Source organism: Entelurus aequoreus, linkage group LG03 (genome assembly GCF_033978785.1).
Source record: "Entelurus aequoreus isolate RoL-2023_Sb linkage group LG03, RoL_Eaeq_v1.1, whole genome shotgun sequence".
NCBI lineage: Eukaryota > Metazoa > Chordata > Actinopteri > Syngnathiformes > Syngnathidae > Entelurus > Entelurus aequoreus.
In genome coordinates this window covers 13,905,692-13,920,777 of record NC_084733.1, presented here as the reverse complement: position 1 = coordinate 13,920,777, position 15,086 = coordinate 13,905,692, and the positions used below count along the sequence as shown (strand labels likewise).

Here is a 15,086-nt window from a genome sequence, read left to right as displayed (position 1 = left end):
AACAAACGTCCACTGCAGAGGACGCTGGCTCTCATGAGGATATGAGTTTCACAGTAGTTATTGAATTACTGACATGATATTTGTCAAAGAAATTATAGATTTATTTAGTCTTTTAAAAAGAAAAACCCCTTTTGGCTTCTATGTATTTTAATTTGATATTTTAAACATTTTCAGAATTTTTGATTACATTTTTATGACCATTTTATTTAATTCATTGTTTAATTTTTTTTCTCCGTTTAATTTTTATGACCATTTGTTAATCCAATTCTAAAAAAAATAATAAGTTATTGTTAATTAAAATTGCTTTTAATTTGTTTTTGCAATTCAAAACTTTTTGTGAAGTGAAATGATGGAATATTCTATTGTGAGCCAGCGTCCTCTGCAGTGGACATTTGCTTCCGCTCTATTGCTTTTGTCACAGTTACACATTTTAGGGGGGAAACAAACGTCCACTGCAGAGGACGCTGGCTCTCATGAGGATATGAGTTTCACTTTAGGAAATGAATTACTGACATAAATGACATTCGTCAAATAAATGGTAGTAGATTTATTTTGTCTTTTAAACATTATGCATTTTATTATTATTTTTTTCATTTTTAGCATTAAGTTGAAATTACCGGTACCTTAACCCCCTTTTGGCTTCTCTGACTTTTAATTTGATATTTTAAACATTTTCCTAATTTTTTATACTTTTTTTTTTTATAATTTGTTAATACAATTCTAAAAAAATATCATTCATTAAAATAGTTGTTAGTTTGTTTTTGCAAATCCAAAGTTTTTCTTTACATTTATTATTTTTAATTTACTCATTTATTATTTTTTTAATACATTTTTATGACCATTTTATTTCATTAATATTTTTTTTTTCTCTACTTAATTGTCATGACCATTTGTTAATACAATTCTAAAAAAAATAGCTTATCGTTCATTAAAATTCTTGTCAATTTGTTTTTGCAAATCTAAAGTTGTTCTTTAAATGTATTACTTTTAATTTACTCATTTATTTATTTTTCAATACATTTTTACGAGCATTGTCACAGCACTTTGAGATGTGCTTCACAGGTCATGTCAGTTCCAAATAAAAGCTAAGATGAAATATTGTGAATGTAAAAACAAAGTGTAGTTGAATGTGCTTCTAATGGTCATAGTGAGGTGTGAGTGGGTCCATTTGAGGTCCTGAGAGAAAAAGGCGCTGACTCATCATGACCGTGGACATTTTATTGAACGATGCTTAAATGTTGAGGTTCTGCGCCAAGTTCTCCGGCATCAAGCAGTAAGAAACAGGAAGCAATAAAAAGAAGAATGGGCGTCTCAGCTTCTACTCTGAGCAGCGGCCCGGGTCCATCAGGGTTTGGGTCACGGGGTTCTGACCCTGCATGGTGGCCTCGCAGCTCACCGAGCCGGCCGTGCTCCAGCGGTCGGCGGGGAGGCTCAGGGTGCTGGTCCAGCTGTAGCGGCCGTCGCCGGTGGCCTCGTCCGAGCTGTGTGACACCCCCGAGGTGCTGCTGCTGCCCCCCACCTTCCAGCCCAGGGTCCAGGCCTGAGGCGAGCCTCCGCTGGCCACGCACACCGCCGTGGCACTGCCAGTCTGCAGCTGCTCTTTGGAGGGGGGGAAGATGGTCAGCGTGGGGGGCCGCACCTCACCCGCTAGGAGGGGGGAGGGGGAGGAGAGATTTAATATGTCACACTTTAAAGCTGTCAATCAACATGACAACACCTCCTGCTAGTGCAAAGATGAGTGAGGAGACTCCGACTGCCACATTTATCTTCCAAATAAACTACAAATAAAACTCTCAGAAAGTTTTGTGTAAATAAATGAGGTGCGTTTAAGTCAAAAATGTCAACATTTTTTCCTGTTTGACATTCTGACATTAAAACTGCATTTGTGTTGAAATTTTGGACTCTTTTTTAATAGTTTATTTGAATTACGCAAGCGAGTATTTTACTGTGATTAATCACGAATAATCCAACTTTAAAAGTGAGAATAATCTTATTTAAATAATAATCATTTTGACAGCACTAATAAAAACATAATTTATTAGCATATTGGATTAGAGCAGGGGTGCCAAACTCATTTTAGATCGGGGGCCACATGGAGAAAAATCTACTCCCAAGTGGGCCGGACTGGTAAAAAAAATAAAAAAAATAAAGACAACTTCAGATTATGTTCTTTGTTTAAAAATAGAACAACCACATTCTGGAAATGTACAAATCATAATGTTGTTGGGTTTTCTTTTACACTTACATGTTGCGGTTAATAGTATTCCATCTTTATTTGTTGTTATTTATACTTCCTGAATAAATAATGTGATAATGTTCATCAGTCAACTCGTTGGTGTTCATTTTCAACCTATCAAGAATAAAAACTAATATCAAAATCAAATTACAAGATTTTATTTATGTAGTTTGATCATTTTCCTCAACTGGTGCACTAACATCTTGTGGTTAATTTTTTATTTTTTTTTTACATATGTGGCATCATCTACAAATCTTGCTCTTGCGACACCTAGTGGACACATTTAGAAAAGCAGTTTCTTTCATTCAAAAATTTCAGCTCATTTTTATACTTAGCAAACTCATCCCGCGGGCCGGATAAAACCTTACGTTTGACACCCCTGCATTAGATTAATCTTTTTTTTGGATTAAAAAGTATTTAAAAAAGTACTCGCTGACTTGCAAATACAAATATTCATAAATCATTTAAAAAAACAACTTTTTATTTAACTTATTTTATCTTAATTTTAAGATTTATTTGAATATTTTTACACTTTTTTCCTCCTTCCTTTATCTCCCTTCTTTACATAATCCATCTTTCTATTGTTACAAAAGCTATTAGTAGCACACAGAAGGAGAAGGATGAAATAAGCTGGGCTTCTTCCTACTTCTTTTCACCTGACGTGTTGAAATGTTTGATAATTATGTCAGAAAGAAATCACATGATGACATGAAATAGACAACAATCACATGATAGTCACCATGACAACCAGACTCTCATATTGTTAGCTGCTCCTAGATTGACATCACATTCTAATTCCAAATTCCACACAATAAAATCCTGCTTTTGTCACACAGAGTGAAAAACAAGGACACATCTGGTACTCACAGCCGATGACCAGTTTGGTCCCTTCGCCGAAACTCCACCACAGTGATGCAAGGTTGTGAGGCGCTCGTACAAAAACCTCCTTTGGTTTGAGGGAAGTGAAAGTGGAAGATGATGATGACTGGTCCACTGAACAAAGATCACCAAGCAGAACCAGCGTTTTGTTGTGATACAGTACATTTGAAAATGCATGGATAACAATAATATTCTATTTGAATTGAGCACAGTGTGTAAATCTCCACTGTGTATGATGGGAAGCGACATGAAGGTGTCGGTTTCTTTGATCTATTGTAATCCGCAGGAAGATCTTGTCTTGACCCGAGATCTACACAGCGGAGAGGAAGCAGGACCTGACGCAAGCTCCAGGCGTCTTTTCTTTGAACTGTTTTGTGACCAAGGGCGACGGCTGTTTGCGACCCCCTCCCCTTAGAAACAGCTGTTGCCATGTAATCAGGGAAAGTCCAAATAAAAGAGGAGGCGTGCAACCTTTCGTCAGAGCGTGGGACGACACTGTGCAAGGGTACAGGTCTACACGTTTCTCCTCATTGAGCTGAATTGAATCCTGTCTCTGTTTAATTCCTTGCTTCTTTGTCTGTTTAATAGATGTCATCAGTGTTTGAACCTGACAAAAGCTATTGACAGTAAATGTCCATAAATGACATTTTTGTGTAATTTCACTGATTTAAAGAGTTCAATTCAAACTAAAAAATCAATTATAGGCTTAAATTAAGTTTTTGCACTTAATTTGTTGAATAGAGCATGAACTAAGGAGGTTAATTTGTGTCTTTATTACAAAAGCATTTATTTGACACTGAATTTATGTAACTGAATTTTTTTGAAACGTTAACATGCTAACGTTTTGCTCATTTTGCAACCGTTTACCCCAGTGTCAAATAACTTGGTATGTGACACATGCTAAGTGTTAACATGCTAACGTTAGCATTATTGGCACCACCTTGAAAGTTAGCATAGCATGCTAATGTTTTAGGGTAGCTTTTTAGCTAATTTTATATGTTTTTACCTAAATATCATGATTTTTGATACTTGGAGCCATTTTGGAAGTATGCTAACCTATTTTATATTAGAATGAAAGTGTTAGCATGCTAACATTTTTGACTAGCCTCCTTCGTTAATTTTGAGTGTTTGAACCTACAAATCATTATATTTGATACTCGGTGCCATCTTGGAGGTATGCCAACATCTCTTATATTAGCATGCTAACGTTAGTCTGAAGTTCGGACACAGTCTTGGTGCAATGCTATCGGAGGCCCGATATCAATGCATCACTTCTGTATCAGCATTTTTATTTTGGCTGGCAGGCGCCCTCTGGTGGGTAGATGTCACAGTTGCAGCCGGATCACTGTTAGGACAACAAATACACACTCAGTATGTTAACATGCACTAAAAAGCTCATTCTTGTCTTCATTTGGATGAAAATAGTTTGTTTTAAAATAAAAACTAATGTAAGGTGATATGAAGGTGAAGTTTAGCCCTCATAGGTAAAAAGACCAAGAATCATAGAACACTTTCCATAGAGCAAGTTGGAGGAGTTGTGGTGAAAGTGGAGCGTCAGTGAAGGGGTCTGAGGCAGATGTGCAACACAAACATGGACAGGAAGTGGTCCTGCCCACGCCTCCCTCTCACTTTCACAAAGACAGGTGCGCTCGGAGCTCATTTGCATGAGCGCTCCGCTTGGCCGCACCGCCACGTCTTGATAAATCTGGACTCTTTCCACGCACTGGGCTGGAAAAGTGCATCAAGATGTGGCCTGCACCAGTGCTTCTGCTCGTCCAGTCGGCTCTGCTGATTCAAGGTGAGACAAAGACTCTTTTGAGTCGTCCCTAAAGGGAAAGTGTTGATGCAATCATCGCCGTCTCCTTTCAGGATCTTCCGCCCAGGATTTGTTGACCCAGACGGACAAAATCAAGTATGTCGGTCTTGGTGGGACGGTGACCATCAGCGCCAAAGGGAGTTCAGATATTGGTGCTGATCTCAGTTGGTACCAAGTGAAACCTGGACAGGTTCCTAAACCTCTGATCTATGATGCATCACGTCTTTCTTCTGGAACACCATCTCGATTCAGTGGCACACAATCTGGCTCTGACTACACTCTGACTATCAGTGGTGTTCAGGCAGAAGATGTCGCTGATTACTACTGTTTTGCCTATTTTGGAGGTGGAAGGTATACACGGTGATTGAGAGCTGTACAAAAACCTCCTTTGGTTTGAGGGAAGTGAAAGTGGAAGATGATGATGACTGGTCCACTGAACAAAGATCACCAAGCAGAACCAGCGTCAATCTGAACAAGTTGATTGGCTTGTAAGAAAAAGTTGAAATGAGGGAAGAAGAAGTCACACTAACACTCAGGGCCGGCCCGTCCCGTAAACACTTTATGCCAAAGTTTTCCAAGCCAAGGACCCCCAAACTGAAATAAAGATGGAGTGAGGACCCCCAACTAACACATCTTGTATAAAATTGGGTTTTATATTAATTTGGTCATTAATGTACCTGTAGCTCTTACTCCTAAACTTTACATAAATTAACTCCAGAACACAGAACACATGGATTAATTAATACATGAAACTGATTATTGGCTAGGATAGGCTCCAGCCCCCCGCAACCCCTAGAGGGACAAGGGGTAGAAAATGGATAGATGGATAATCATTGCTAGTATGTATTTAAATACATTCACATTTGTGAAAATTATAAATATATACAATTATTTATGAAAAGTGTATATCTATAAAATAGTCTATTTTTGCCAAAAATGTTACGACCCTCCCAGCCTCCGCGAACCCCTTGGTGAAGACCAATGCTCTTTGTGGTTGTTTAGGGCCACACATGATTGATAAAAATGATTTATTAACTATAATTTAAACTATAGTTTGAAGTCCCAATCTAGAAATATGAATGTGCTTCAGCATTTGTCCTGTTTTGTTGTGATACAGTACATTTGAAAATGCATGGATAACAATAATATTCTATTTGAATTGAGCACAGTGTGTTCAAAGTCTGACACAGATATGATAGGAAAAGTGAAAAACTGGAGCACATTTTGGGGATTTTCCTGCTCCCCCAAAAAAACTATTTACTTTAATTACTTTCAGGCAATAAAGATCAATTAAAGACTTAAATTAAGTTTTTTGCACTTGATTTGTTGATTAGAGCATGAACTAAGGAGGTTTGTTTGTGTCTTTATTATGAAACCTTCTTTTTGACACTAAATTTATGTAACTGAATTTATTTGCTTGAATTTTGTGAACTTTTTTTTTTTTTTACCTGACAATTCAATTAAACTTTCATTTCATTTCATTTCATTATTTATTTTCAATCAACCAATCAATCAATCAATCTATCTATGTTTATTTGTATAACACATTACAACAAGCAAGCGTCTTTTCGTGTCATCCTCGCCACTTTTGGGTCCTAAATGGCTGTCAGAGTGTACCAACTTGTCGGAATACCTCCTCAGACTTCTTCTGTCCAGGTGAGATGCATGATATATGATCTACAATAAACTTCCAGGGAGCAGGAAGAGTTTTTAAACACTGAATTTTAACAAATTAAATTTTTAAACACACAGATTTGCTCACACGTTTTTAAAATAAAATTCACATCATAATTTTATGGGAAAAAATCAGTCCACACTTGGTAATAAAGACACAAATGAACCTCCATAGTCAACCAGTCATTGAAATATTTAACCATGTTTCACATTTTGTCAAGGACTGAATTTGTTTGTATGATCTTCAAAATGATGAATAAATGTCACTCTATGTGAAGTGAATCTATGGAATATTCTATTGGGAGCCAGCGTCCTCTGCAGTGGACATTTGCTTGCGCTCTATTGCTTTTGTCACAGTTATACATTTTGGGGGGAAAACAAACGTCCACTGTAGAGGACGCTGGCTCTCATGAGGATATGAGTTTCACTTTAGGAATTGAATTACTGACATAAATGACATTTGTCAAAGAAATGATAGTAGATTTATTTTGTCTTTTAAACATTATGCATTTTTCTTTCATGTTTAGCATTCAGTTGAAATAACTTTAACCCCCTTTTGGCTGCATTGACTTTTAATTTGATGTTTTAAACATTTTCATAATTTTTAATACATTTTTATCACCATTTTATTTAATGAATTGTTTTTTTGCTTTTTTTCTCTATTTAATTTTCATGAGCATTTGTTAATACAATTCTAAAAAGAAAGACTTTATCGTTCATTAAAATTGTTGTTAATTTGTTTTTTCAATTCAAAACTATTTCTTTACAATTATTATTTTTAATTTACTCATTTATTTATTTAAATGGACCAATGGAGAGGAAAAAGAGATCTGGGGTGATGCGAGCACGTTTTGGAGCGTTGGGGAGGAGGTGAGCAGCTGCATTTTGTACCAACTGGAACTTGTGGAGTGACTGAGTTAGTCCAGTCTTGAGCTGAGGAAAGCATGAATGGCTTTTTCAAGGTCCGCCCTCTGCAGAAATGGCTTCACCTTTGTCGGGGTAAAAACAATGTACTCTGTTTTGATCCCATTTAAATGCAGAAAGTTCTGCGACGGCCATTGTTTAAAGTCATCAAGACGGCTATGGAGGGAATCTGGTGCATTTCTGTCACTTAGCAAGTAGAGCTGCACATCATCAGCATGAAAGTGGAAGTGAACTTTGTGTTTGGAGATGATAAAACCTAACGAGAGCATGTAAAGTGAAAATAGAATAGGCCCAAGGTTCTTTTGTCACAGTTACACATTTTGGGGGGGAAACAAACGTCCACTGCAGAGGACGCTGGCTCTCATGAGGATATGAGTTTCACTTTAGGAATTGAATTACTGACATGATATTTGTCAAAGAAATTATAGATTTATTTAGTCTTTTAAAAAGAAAAACCCCTTTTGGCTTCTATGTGTTTTAATTTGATATTTTAAACATTTTCAGAATTTTTGATTACATTTTTTTGACCATTATATTTAATTAATTGTTAAATTTTTTTTCTCCGTTTAATTTTTATGACCATTTGTTAATCCAATTCTAAAAAAATAATAACTTATTGTTAATTAAAATTGCTTTTAATTTGTTTTTGCAATTCAAAACTTTTTGTGAAGTGAAATTATGGAATATTCTATTGTGAGCCAGCGTCCTCTGCAGTGGACATTTGCTTCCGCTCTATTTGTTTTGTCACAGTTACACATTTTGGGGGGGAAACAAACGTCCACTGCAGAGGACGCTGGCTCTCATGAGGATATGAGTTTCACTTTAGGAAATGAATTACTGACATAAATGACATTTGTCAAATAAATGGTAGTAGATTTATTTTGTCTTTTAAACATTATGCATTTTATTATTTATTTTTTCATTTTTAGCATTAAGTTGAAATTACCGGTACCTTAACCCCCTTTTGGCTTCTCTGACTTTTAATTTGATATTTTAAACATTTTCATAATTTTTTATACTTTTTTTTTTTGGATAATTTGTTAATACAATTCTAAAAAAATATCATTCATTAAAATAGTTGTTAGTTTGTTTTTGCAAATCTAAAGTTTTTCTTTACATTTATTATTTTTAATTTACTCATTTATTATTTTTTTAATACATTTTTATGACCATTTTATTTCATTAATATTTTTTTTTCTCTATTTAATTGTCATGACCATTTGTTAATACAATTCTAAAAAAAATAGCTTATCGTTCATTAAAATTGTTGTCAATTTGTTTTTGCAAATCTAAAGTTGTTCTTTACATTTATTATTTTTAATTTACTCATTTATTTACTTTTTTATACATTTTTATGAGCATTGTCACAGCACTTTGAGATGTGCTTCACAGGTCAAGTCAGTTGCAAATAAAAGCTAAGATGAAATATTGTGAATGTAAAAACAAAGTGTAGTTGAATGTGCTTCTAATGGTCATAGTGAGGTGTGAGTGGGTCCATTTGAGGTCCTGAGAGAAAAAGGCGCTGACTCATCATGACCGTGGACATTTTATTGAACAATGCTTAAATGTTGAGGTTCTGCGCCAAGTTCTCCGGCATCAAGCAGTAAGAAACAGGAAGCAATAAAAAGAAGAATGGGCGTCTCAGCTTCTACTCTGAGCAGCGGCCCGGGTCCATCAGGGTTTGGGTCACGGGGTTCTGACCCTGCATGGTGGCCTCGCAGCTCACCGAGCCGGCCGTGCTCCAGCGGTCGGCGGGGAGGCTCAGGGTGCTGGTCCAGCTGTAGCGGCCGTCGCCGGTGGCCTCGTCCGAGCTGTGTGACACCCCCGAGGTGCTGCTGCTGCCCCCCACCTTCCAGCCCAGGGTCCAGGCCTGAGGCGAGCCTCCGCTGGCCACGCACACCGCCGTGGCACTGCCAGTCTGCAGCTGCTCTTTGGAGGGGGGGAAGATGGTCAGCGTGGGGGGCCGCACCTCACCCGCTAGGAGGGGGGAGGGGGAGGAGAGAGAGAATATGTCACACTTTAAAGCTGTCAATCAACATGACAACACCTCCTGCTAGTGCAAAGATGAGTGAGGAGACTCCGACTGCCACATTTATCTTCCAAATAAACTTCAAATAAAACTGTCAGAAAGTTTGGTGTAAATAAATGAGGTGCGTTTAAGTCAAAAAATTCAAAAAATGTTCCTGTTTGACATTCTGACATTAAAACTGCATTTGTGTTGAAATTTTGGACTCTTTTTTAATAGTTTATTTTAACTACGCAAGGGAGTATTTTACTGTGATTAATCACAATTAATCCAACATTAAAAGTGAGAATAATCTTATTTAAATAATAATCATTTTGACGGCAATAATAAAAATATAATTTATTAGCATATTGGATTAGAGCGGGGGTGCCAAACTCATTTTAGATCGGGGGCCACATGGAGAAAAATCTACTCCCAAGTGGGCCCGACTAGTAAAAAAAAAATAAAAAAAAATAAATAAAGACAACTTCAGATTATTTTCTTTGTTTAAAAATACAACAAGCACATTCTGGATATGAACAAATCATAATGCTGTTGTTGGTTTTTTTGCACTTACATGTTGCGGTTAATATCATTCTATCTTTATTTGTTGTTCTTTATACTTTCTGCATAAATTATGTGTTTTTTCATCAGTCAACACATTGGTGTTAATTTTCAATCCATCAAGATGAAAAAATAATATCAAAATCAAATTACAAAATGTTATTAATGTTGTTTGATCATTTTCCTCAACTGGTGCACTAACATCTTGTGGTTTATTTTTATTTTTTTACATATGTGGCATCATCTACAAATCTTGCTATTGCGACATCTAGTGGACATATTTAGAACAGCAGTTTCTTTCATTCCAAAATTTCAGCTCATTTTTATACTCAGCAAACTCATCCCGCGGGCCGGATAAAACCTTACGTTTGACACCCCTGCATTAGATTCATCTTTTTTTTGGATTAAAAAGTATAAAAAAAGCATCCTTTAATTTTTCAGTATGTGGCACTCGCTGACTTGCAAACATAAATAACTCATGAATTATTGTATTTTATATTTATTTAAGTTATTTTATCTTATCTTTAAGATTTATTTGAATATTTTTACACTTTTTTTCTCCTTCCTTTATCTCCCTTCTTTACATAATCCATCTTTCTATTGTTACAAAAGCTATTAGTAGCACACAGAAGGAGAAGGATGAAATAAGCTGGGCTTCTTCCTACTTCTTTTCGCCTGACGTGTTGAAATGTTTGATAATTATGTCAGAAAGAAATCACATGGTGACATGAAATAGACAACAATCACATGATAGTCACCATGACAACCAGACTCTCATATTGTTAGCTGCTCCTAGATTGACATCACATTCTAATTCCAAATTCCACACAATAAAATCCTGCTTTTGTCACACAGAGTGAAAAACAAGGACACATCTGGTACTCACAGCCGATGACCAGTTTGGTCCCTTCGCCGAAACTCCACCACAGTGATGCAAGGTTGTGAGGCGCTCGTACAAAAACCTCCTTTGGTTTGAGGGAAGTGAAAGTGGAAGATGATGATGACTGGTCCACTGAACAAAGATCACCAAGCAGAACCAGCGTTTTGTTGTGATACAGTACATTTGAAAATGCATGGATAACAATAATATTCTATTGGAATTGAGCACAGTGTGTTCAAAGTCTGACACAGATATGATAGGAAAAGTGAAAAACTGGAGCACATTTTGGGGATTTTCCTGCTCCCCCCAAATCTCTCCATTTTCATATCTAAATTAGGCTGAACATATTGTGAAATCCCAAAAAGAGGACACATATATGCGTGCCAAGGCGGGCAGCACGCCAAGGCCGGGACTAGGTGAAAATTTGCCAATGATACTCGAACTTGCTTTCCATCCATCCATTTTCTACCGCTTTATCCCTTCGGGGTCGCGGGGGGCGCTGGAGCCTATCTCAGCTACAGTCGGGCGGAAGGCGGGGTACACCCTGCTTTATAAATAATATATTTATTTAAATAAAGCATTTTTTCTCCTCTGTTGACAGCATTGTTGGCTCTAGGAACTTTCAAAATGGGGTCCCAGGGACCCCATCAAGTCATAAAAATGGGCTCCCACAGTACATTTTTGGGATCCCACTTTCTTGTAAGCGTTTTGAAAACAAATGACAAATTTGTTATATCTCACATTCTATATTGTGTTCTGGAAAAAGGTTGTCATAAACGTTACTTAATTAATGTAAAAAAATAGTAAAAAAAACAAAAACAAATGTGTATACATATGTAAATGTATTCAGTTATAAACATTCACTCACTTTCTTCTTTCCTTCATGGATCTATACTTTACCGCTGCTGGTAGTTTTTTCTATATTTTTATTGAATAAGTTGTAGGTGTATTTATTTCAGTATAAAAGTGTAAAAAGTGTTTTGCTTGGGTCATGAAATGATGATAATGGTGTGCCAGGGCATACATACATTTTATATTTAACACTTAAATGTCTGGAGTCTACATCAACTTCACATCTATTCCTCATTTCAAAATGTTTTAGTTTTTTTTATGTTGTTTTTTTGTTTGTTTGTTTTCCGCCCTTTTTTGTCAAACAAAACTATGTTTTTTACGGCAAACACACAAAATATGATAAATCTTCCACCAAAAATATTTTTCTATGTGGAATATTTGATGTGAAGTAATCAGAACCTTAGATAGGTCAATAATTCATAATAACATTGATTTTGATTCAATATTATGTTTTGAGCAATGACAGTTTGAAAGAAATAAAAACAGCTTTGTTTTATTAGTCAACATTGCAACTTTTTCTGAATTACATTTCACCTTTAAGCTTTTTTATTTTACTTTTGTCATGTTTTTGTTTATTTTAATAGTATTTTTAGAATGTGCCGTGGGCCTTTAAAATATAAGCTGTGGGCCGCAAATGGTAAAAAAAAATTAAAATCTGCGTCCTTTCTGATTTCAATGCGTTAAAAAGACACAAAAAGTGTGTTAACGCCAACACTGCTTGACAGTATAACAAAATAAGTCACACTTATATTCTGTAACATTCACAGTTTTGGAAAAAAGTGCAGAGGTAGAAATATTTAAAATAACCTCTAAATTTTAATTTCCCCTCGGGGATTAATAAAGTATTTCTGATTCTGATTCTGATTGTATATACATATATATATATATATGAGGTGGGGGGGGGGGGGGTAGCGGGGGTGTATATTGTAGCGTCCCGGAAGAGTTTGTGCTGCAAGGGGTTCTGGGTATTTGTTCTGTTGTGTTTATTTTGTGTTATGGTGTGGATGTTCTCCCGAAATGTGTTTGTCATTCTTGTTTGATGTGGGTTCACAGTGTGGCGCATATTTGTAACAGTGTTAAAGTTGTTTATACGTTCACCCTCAGTGTGACCTGTATGGCTGTTGACCAAGTATGCTTGCATTCACTTGAGTGTGTGGGGAGCCATAAATAATGTGTGGCCGGGCCGGCACACAAAGGCAGTGCCTTTAAGGCACGCCCCCAATATTGTTGTCTTTGTGGAAATCGGGAGAAATTCGGGAGAATGGTTGCCCCGGGAGATTTTCGGGAGGGGCACCGAAATTCGGGAGTCTCCTGGGAAAATCGGGAGGGTTGGCAAGTATGTCAATCAATCCACTCCCTCACTCTCTCTGTCTCTGCCCCTCCCTCACGAGTGCAGCTGCGTGTGCACACCTTCACAATTTGTTTTGTTTTCAACCCCTTCTTAACCCTGGACGTACATTTAAAATACACGCAACCCTGACTCAAAATGCCGGACATTAGAGGCACTTAAGAAACCCCGCCCGGACAGCCCGGACACCCCCGCAAAAGAGGACATGTCCGGGGAAAAGAGGACGTATGGTCAGTCTAGGTATGTGACACATGCTCAGTGTTAGCATGCTAACGTTAGCATTCTTGGCACCAGCTTGAAAGTTAGCATAGTATGCTAACGTTTTAGGGTAGCTTTTTAGCTAATTGTATATGTTTTAACCTAAATATCATGATTTTTGTTACTTAACGCCATCTTGGAAGTATGCTAACCTATTTTGTATTAGCATGCCAGTGTTAGCATGCTATCATTTTATCCTAGCCTCCTTTGCTAATTTTGAGTGTTTGAACCTACAAATCATTATATTTGATACTCGGTGCCATCTTGGAGGTATGCTAACATCTCTTATATTAGCATGCTAACATTAGTCCAAAGTCCAGACATAGTCTTGGTGCAATGCTATCGGAGGCCCGATATCAATGCATCACTTCGGTATCAACATTTTTATTTTGGCTGGCAGGCGCCCTCTGGTGGGTAGATGTCACAGTTGCAGCCGGATCACTGTTAGGACAACAAATACACACTCAGTATGTTAACATGCACTAAAAAGCTCATTCTTGTCTTCATTTGGTTGAAAATAGTTTGTTTAAAAAAAAAACATATGTAAGGTGATATGAAGGTGAAGTTTAGCCCTCATAGGTAAAAAGACCAAGATTCATAGAACACTTTCCATAAAGAAAGTTGGAGGAGTTGTGGTGAAAGTGGAGCGTCAGTGAAGGGGTCTGAGGCAGATGTGCAACACAAACATGGACAGGAAGTGGTCCTGCCCACGCCTCCCTCTCACTTTCACAAAGACAGGTGCGCTCGGAGCTCATTTGCATGAGCGCTCCGCTTGGCCGCACCGCCACGTCTTGATAAATCTGGACTCTTTCCACGCACTGGGCTGGAAAAGTGCATCAAGATGTGGCCTGCACCAGTGCTTCTGCTCGTCCAGTCGGCTCTGCTGATTCAAGGTGAGACAAAGACTCTTTTGAGTCGTCCCTAAAGGGAAAGTGTTGATGTAATCATCGCCGTCTCCTTTCAGGATCTTCCGCCCAGGAATTCTTGACCCAGACGGACAAAATCAAGTATGTCAGTCTTGGTGGGACGGTGACCATCAGCGCCAAAGGGAGTTCAGATATTGATGATGATCTCAGTTGGTACCAAGTGAAACCTGGACAGGTTCCTAAACCTCTGATCTATGCTGCATCTGAACTTTTTTCTGGAACACCATCTCGATTCAGTGGCACACGATCTGGCTCTGACTACACTCTGACTATCAGTGGTGTTCAGGCAGAAGATGTCGCTGATTACTACTGTCTTGCTGCTTTTGGAGGTGGAAGGTATACACGGTGATTGAGAGCTGTACAAAAACCTCCTTTGGTTTGAGGGAAGTGAAAGTGGAAGATGATGATGACTGGTCCACTGAACAAAGATCACCAAGCAGAACCAGCGTCAATCTGAACAAGTTGATTGGCTTGTAAGAAAAAGTTGAAATGAGGGAAGAAGAAGTCACACTAACACTCAGGGCCGGCCCGTCCCGTAAACACTTTATGCCAAAGTTTTCCAAGCCAAGGACCCCCAAACTGAAATAAAGATGGAGTGAGGACCCCCAACTAACACATCTTGTATAGATTGGGTTTTATATTAAATTGGTCCTTAAAGTAGCTGTAGCTCTTACTCCTAAACTTTAAATAAATTAACTCCAGAACACAGAACACATGGATTAAT

General features: G+C 37.5%; 4 gene segments (V, D, J or C); 2 read left to right on the top strand and 2 right to left on the bottom strand.

Annotated features, from left to right (window-relative positions):
- Positions 1–1,318: 1,318 nt before the first annotated feature.
- Positions 1,319–4,781, bottom strand: LOC133644823 (Ig kappa-b4 chain C region-like). The segment is given in 3 exon segments: positions 1,319–1,647; positions 3,104–3,229; positions 4,745–4,781. Coding segments are annotated over 3 exon segments (492 nt in total).
- Positions 4,782–4,861: 80 nt separating this feature from the next.
- LOC133644813 (Ig kappa chain V region 3547-like) lies at positions 4,862–5,423 on the top strand. The segment is given in 3 exon segments: positions 4,862–4,913; positions 4,985–5,282; positions 5,330–5,423. Coding segments are annotated over 3 exon segments (444 nt in total).
- Positions 5,424–9,177: 3,754 nt separating this feature from the next.
- LOC133644806 (Ig kappa-b4 chain C region-like) lies at positions 9,178–14,197 on the bottom strand. The segment is given in 3 exon segments: positions 9,178–9,506; positions 10,985–11,110; positions 14,161–14,197. Coding segments are annotated over 3 exon segments (492 nt in total).
- Positions 14,198–14,277: 80 nt separating this feature from the next.
- Positions 14,278–14,839, top strand: LOC133644795 (Ig kappa chain V region 3547-like). The segment is given in 3 exon segments: positions 14,278–14,329; positions 14,401–14,698; positions 14,746–14,839. Coding segments are annotated over 3 exon segments (444 nt in total).
- Positions 14,840–15,086: the final 247 nt, after the last annotated feature.